The sequence below is a fragment of the Xiphophorus hellerii genome, chromosome 9 (genome assembly GCF_003331165.1).
Source record: "Xiphophorus hellerii strain 12219 chromosome 9, Xiphophorus_hellerii-4.1, whole genome shotgun sequence".
Taxonomy (NCBI): Eukaryota; Metazoa; Chordata; class Actinopteri; order Cyprinodontiformes; family Poeciliidae; genus Xiphophorus; species Xiphophorus hellerii.
Window position 1 is genome coordinate 14,223,272 of NC_045680.1, and position 6,608 is coordinate 14,229,879.

The following is a 6,608-nucleotide window of genomic DNA, read 5'->3' on the forward strand; positions in this document are numbered from 1 at the left end:
AGAACATTTCCAGTAGCTGTTATTTATTCATGGTTATATCCTCATCTTCTAAGAAACTTAATTGTGTCTTTATTTGCAGCAGATCATAATTAAAATAAAACAAAAACGCTTAAAATACACATTCCTTAAAAGAATGTTCATTCATCTTTGGATTCAACAAGCTCTATCTGTACATCCAAAATGACAAATTAAATATTTCAAAGTTGATTTATTTAAGTAGATTTTTACCCATATTAAGACAACCGCTCAGTGTTTTTCCAATCATTTATTAACATTTCAAAGGAATGCTTGTATAACAAATGCGGCTGTCCCTAAAATAAATGTAAATTTGTAGGGCTTGAGGAGGAAGGCAGATATATATATGAATTTTTAGTGCAGTTTAAATACAGCCAAGGTTTTAAAGGGGAAAAAAAAAACATTTAAAAAAAACATATGACAGGGAGAAACAGGGTTATCTTCATGGTCATTTCCCTAAACTCCACTGTTGAGGGAGTTTTGTAGGAAAACAGAAGGTCTATGCTGTAACGGTGGGGGCGTACTGCATTGCTAGTCTGTCAAACTCATTCTCCTGCAAAAAAACAAAACAAAACAAAATAGTTAGAAATCAGAAACACCAAATTCTAGTTAATAAACTGGCGAGTCTGTATCAGTCAGGTTGTAAACCCATTTTAAACATGTTTATGTACGTTTGAACTCTAGTGTGATTGCAACACAAAGTGACAGCAAAGGGTGAAGGTCTAATGCCCTTCTCGGCTTAGATCCAAGGATACTTGCTGCCAGCTTAGCACTACAAACAGTTCTGTAACTATTACAAAACAGGGAAGTTGAGAAAGCATGGCAGAGATTCTTACTTAGAGGATAAGTGGATAAGTATCTTTCTCTAAGCATATAATCCAGCTGTTACCTTGGCAAAATAATCTTTGAGGAAAGGGTGAGCTTTGTGTGCATCTTTCAGCTGGGAGAGATACCGATTGGTGACCTGAGAAAACACAAACACATTATGCTTGGTGTCAGTACAAAGGATTATTAACCAGGAGGAGCCTTAAACAAATTATTACTTCTAGCCAAAGAGACATTTGCATGCATGCTTCTGCTCTTCTACAAGTCTGAAGTAGAAGAGGCTCTGCTGCTGACACTGCCCACTGAACAGAATTTTGTAAAATTTAGACTCTAAACCTAACACAAATAATAATCTGAATAAAATTAATATTTTGCAGCATAGTAGTTGCTTCTTGCAATTCTTTAAGACAAACTGTGTCCTAAAACTAATGCAAGCTGTATATCTGATAATTACTTGGGGTCTGTGTCACCAAACCAACTATTTTAACATCAAAACCTTAATGATCAGTAGACTTAACATTTTTTTTAAGATTATTCTCTAATTACCTTTCCCTTTTCCTTCCAATTTGCTAAGAAATTGTCTCCAAGTTAACCTTGAGGGAGGTGTAATTATCAGTTGTTATCGCAACTGCAGACATGTTAATGATGTGTCCGTGATAATGGCCACCATTCTAGTACACTGCAATCACGTCCAGCAAAAGCAAGTCAGATTATTCTCCCTTTTATCTTATGAACTCTACTCTCACACCACTGAACAGCAGATATGCCTAAGTGATTGGTACAAGATGTTAGCAGTAAGCAATGTACTGATTTAATCAAAGCAAACAGAACATTGCTTAAATGTGCATGTTTCATTTAGGGTCACAGAACAGGCATGTCTGTGTGTTCTTTATAGATTTGTCCCAAGGATAGTTATCCAGCTGATGGCTGTCATTGCAGAGACCTCTACGAACTTTGGTCTCACCTCAGGAGGTTTTCCCAGGTGCTGCGTCAGCACTATGAGGTTGATCAGCGTCTCAGGATGACTGCTGTCCTAATAGGGATAAAATAAAATACAAAGTGAGTTATCAAACCCAAATACATAAAAATTATGCATTTTTACATGCGAAAAAACACTTCCAGTCCACACACAACTGGAAGTGGCACACAAAACATCTCTGAATTAATCAGTAAACTATAAAATGTTGTCTTTTTCAGCCATGCAAAACACAAGGGCTGAAAGTCATATCACACCCTTGTTAAGTTCTGCCTGTTAGGTGAGAGATAACATCAATAAAAAACTGTCACTCGGTAAAAATTTAACCTTTTCACATCGTTGAAACGCAAAAAATGCGAGGCTGACTGGTAAACATGAAGCCCTGCAATTAAGCTGCTCAGGTAACGATATTAAAAGTGGACAGGTGCTTCAGCTTAAAATTATGAAACAGATTTTTGGTAAGACCTAACACTTTTACAGATAAAGTAAGAAAAAGTCTGAAATTACTGTACCATATAGAGTAACCTTTTTTTTTTTTTTTGCAGGATTGTTTAAAATAAATGTATTTGCTGCCATCTGCTGGTAAATGACAAAAAATGCATTTTATTTATATTTATGAAACACTGACACAGCAATAGGAAAAAGCTAACAAATCTGACTGATAACGGTTATTTAATGTTTACTTTAGATTTGTACAGACAGACTCAGAAAGCAGCCACAACACAGTTGTCATTATAGAGGCTGCTTAGAGAAACACGTGCTGTAACTGTCCCAAACACCAAATGCTATTCTATCCAAGCACACTACTTATCAAGTTAACTGACAAGTCTATGGGATCACAATAATTTGCATGTTATATTTTGTCTGTAGAGGTAATTTAAAGCAACCAAAGCCTGCTGGATTATTGCACAGTATTACAGACCCTGTCATTAAAACAATACCTGGAGGTAAAACTGCTGCCTCTGCAGCCTCACTGGAAACATACACACAATCTGATGCATGGATAGCTTTTAAATTTAGGTACACTTCATCTCCTCACAGTGTCAAGAGAAATTTACACTCTGTTCAGGATGCCAGCACTTTGAGCTTAAGTACAACATTTCTATTTTTACATTAGATTTTCTAAGAAAAAGAAACACAATGTGACATTTTAAAATCTAACAAATGGAAACATGTTTCTGGAAGTTTGAGTGGGTTAAATTTGAGACACTTTAAAAGACCTTCATCTAACTTTTGAACTTATGTGAATTACCTAACTTCAACACCTAACACCGAGTTCAGTCCTCGAGTGCTACAATCCAGCAACTTTCAGATAGTTAGGTATCAGATAGTTATAATAGGCAAGTAATGACACCCAAATTCCTAATCTATTAACCCAATCAGCACTAAAAGATACATACAAATTATGGAACAAATGTGTGAATAAATGTGCAATTTAAGACCTACCTAGTTGGAATCATTCAAAATAAAAAATTATATAATTTTAAGATCTTGCAAAAATCCTGTAAGAGATCTTTACATAAGCTTAAAAAGTGAAGTTATCTACCTTGAAAAGAATGAGACAGATATAACTAAAAAATATTGTTTCAATTAAAGAAGTAAAAGTGTGATTGCTCCTTTCTTCAGAAACATTTTTTGGTAAAATCTCCAAAAGGCTACACAATTCAAAATTAGATCCGATCCTTTCCACAAAAGAAAATACAATTATAAAGAAAATATCAACGATTTTAACAAAGAGCAGCCGACGACACCTTCTGCTTCAGGAGGCTTTCACTAAATTTTTCTCATTTTCATACAACAATGTTCAGTACATAAACAATCAGTTTGACTAGCAGAAAAAACTGCTGTCTGACCTTATCGAGAGCCTCCTGCAGCACTCCTTCTGCCTCCTCCCACTTGTTCTGAGCCATGTAGCAGGCAGCCTGGCCGTTCAGCAGCAACAGCGTAGACGAGTACTTATCAGACATCTCTTGGAAGATGTAATAGGCGTCCTGAAGCTTCTCTCCACCCTAAAATAACAAGCAAGTGTTTGCCAAACACTTAATCAGACACAGCATTAAAGTTGGCAGCTCATTAAAGAAGACTTCAAATGTTTGCAAATATGAATGTTGCCTATGCTGCTGATGTTATAAAATTAACTAGTGTTTTTTTTCTCACCACGGCAATGTTAACCCAGGCTGTGGCCAGCTGGGTTAGTGTGGCGTCCTCATCCTGCTCCTGCATCTTCTTCAGTTCCTTCCTGTTGAGGAAAGTTCATTGAGATTAGAGAATATTCACAACCAATAATTACCAATAGCTGCTAGAAACTGAGATTTAAAATTAAAATACAAGATTATCTTTTTTTTAAAAATAGCTATTCTTTCAAGTCATCAAAACAAAGTTCATCTTCAACTTCATTGCAAGACCTTTTGTTTATATTTAAGTTTACAGGATGTCAAACTACAACTACGAACCTTGCCAGGTCAACACGGTCCAGACTGAGAAGCACCTGAATGGTCATGGCCATGCTGCAAATAAATTCAGATTTAGGTTCAGTTTGATCCATTTCATAAAAAAGAACAATGTAAACACACTTCGGTGCACAAAACAAAAAGACTCATTGATGCTAAAGTAGATTTTCACATACAGTATTTATATTTATCATAATAACCTAAATGCCAACAAGAAACTGGCATGCATTTGCAGCAAATCTTATTACACAAATCCATAGAGTGGCCTTATAGAGAGAGACTCAATAATCTTTGTGGACAATACCAAAGCCAAACTGGTACTGCTTGATATTTTCTGTGGAGATCAATTGTTATTTAGAAATGTTGAAACGGTACAACAAATAAAGTCTTTTAATTTGCCCTCACCACTCCAGACTTTCTCCTTGGTGCAGAGTTCTGAGCGCAGCGTCCGTGTTCGTCTCATGGTAATAGATGGAGGCAGCCATGAGCAGGAAGGTGGTGTTGGCAGCATCCACACTCTTCGCCATCTTCTTGTCCAAATCAGTAACAATAGCATCCCTGAGCAAAAGCAAAGAGAAAGTTTTGATGGAAATCTTTGGTTTTGGTTTTGTTTTTTGCATCTGTTAGCATCAAACTGGGTATTAAGCTAAAGCTAACAATCACCACAATTTATTATGCTTAAAATGCATTTGTAAAGTCAACTTGAATAGAAAATTTAGCAAAAACTAGGTCAAATGTATAATAGGTTAAGTTTGATCGCTTATGAGAAAAAGCACATTAGAGAGATAAAATACATTAAAAAAGTGGAAAAATCTAGTAATTACTAGGAATTTGTGGTACATTAATAGTATCAAATTCAATCTGTAATCCTACCAGACACACTGCAAACATATGGTGCATGGAAAGTTCAGAGCAAAAGTGTTATCTTGCACCAACAAAAAAATACTAGTTTAACTTATTTCAGAAAAAAGGAGGGGTAATAAAGCTAAATACATTTAAATATGCAGAAAGCAATATTTCTGTATATTTTCTCAAAAAGTATTAGTGATGCTAGTGCTTTTTGAGAGACAAGCAATCGTCAACTGAGGACGATTTTACCTTTTACTCTCATTGGACAGAAACTCTGCAAACATCCTTACGGCTTGGAGCTCAGCTGAAGAGTTGGCCTTGATGTCGTCCAGAACAACACCATACTTCCTCTGGGAATACACAGAAACTCACAGTTCAGGGTGTGGATAAGGCTTATTTTCACAAGAATAAACTCACGATGAGTCTATGAATGGCTAAAAAAACCCAATTAGTAGCAGATTTCTACCTGTCACTTCTTACCTGAGCGATGTACGCTCTGTACAAAAACATGTCTCTTTCAATCTCCTTCTCGGGTGATGACGGCTTAAAAAAAAAATTGGAGATTAAAGTGGCAAAGTCATTCAGGCAAAATGTTTGGAGAAATCATAAATACCAATATTAGTTCGTTTATTAGCATAGCTGCTGTTAGCCAAACGAAAACGAGCACATAATAAAGCAACATATGTGAATATTTTAAGTGTCAACATTAAGCACATACCTTCACCTTCTGCGCCTCGTTAATACATTGTTGATAACTGCCGATATAATAAGCATTTTTTACATCGAATAGCTCATCAACATCTCCCTGCTGAGCCGCCATGTTGACTACTGAAAGTTCCTGACACGTCGCAAAAACACGTCTCTTCCTGCGTTCGACCGAGGATTCTGGGAAATGTATTTTTCAGAAAATAAACACAGAATTCTCGCTTAAAACATCCCTTCCTTTTCCAAATGTGTGTTTTGACCAGTGTTATTACCTAAAATGGGTAATTCATGTTAGCAAATCTCTCTAACGCTCTAAATACCCCAAATTAAGCTCCTCAACCATAGGTTATTATAATTAATATAGCCTATATGCTGTATGTTATAGCCTACATAGCTGTATAAATTATACCACCAGAGGACGCTCGAGCTCTTACATTTCACAAACTTGCTGTGGTGGCTCAGTATGATTTATGCTCTTCATGTTCTAGTGTTTCTGTTTTAAACGAGTGTCTTACGTGTTTAAGATGAAACTAAAGGGTATGCAAGTTTGTAAAGGCATGTGAAAAAAGGGGTTAAACAAGGATAACAAACATTGGGCATTTCCTCAACCTCTTTAATGTGATGGGAAAAAATCCTCTGTCTTGCAAACATCCGCTCATGACTTTTTTTCTACATCCGTATCAGTTGACAAGCACGTTCTCATTAGACATTGTGAATGAAAATCGCAAATGTTGATTTAACTTATTATGTCAAAGTGTGCCATAAAACTTAACGAGCCATAAATTTAG

At 36.0% G+C, this 6,608-nt stretch overlaps 1 protein-coding gene across 1 annotated transcript; it reads right to left on the reverse strand.

Moving 5' to 3' along the window:
* Positions 1-193: 193 nt before the first annotated feature.
* cope (COPI coat complex subunit epsilon) lies at positions 194-5,987 on the reverse strand. Its single transcript, XM_032573126.1, has 10 exons — positions 5,834-5,987; positions 5,596-5,658; positions 5,365-5,465; positions 4,672-4,824; positions 4,270-4,323; positions 3,974-4,055; positions 3,670-3,825; positions 1,805-1,873; positions 905-979; positions 194-568 (listed from the first exon to the last, which is right to left on the reverse strand). The coding sequence occupies exons 1-10, from the start codon at positions 5,933-5,935 to the stop codon at positions 515-517; spliced, it is 909 nt and encodes a 302-aa protein (XP_032429017.1). The 5' UTR covers positions 5,936-5,987; the 3' UTR covers positions 194-514.
* Between the last annotated feature and the right edge of the window lie 621 nt (positions 5,988-6,608).

Excerpts from the sequence above, each read along its gene's own strand:
- cope (XM_032573126.1), bottom strand. The coding sequence starts at position 5,935 with ATGGCGGCTCAGCAGGGAGATGTTGATGAGCTATTCGATGTAAAAAAT. Across the intron at positions 4,056-4,269 it reads GACCGTGTTGACCTGGCAAG|GAAGGAACTGAAGAAGATGC; the intron begins GTTCGTAGTTGT and ends TTTCCTCAACAG. Across the intron at positions 1,874-3,669 it reads TGCAGGAGGCTCTCGATAAG|GACAGCAGTCATCCTGAGAC; the intron begins GTCAGACAGCAG and ends TATCCCTATTAG.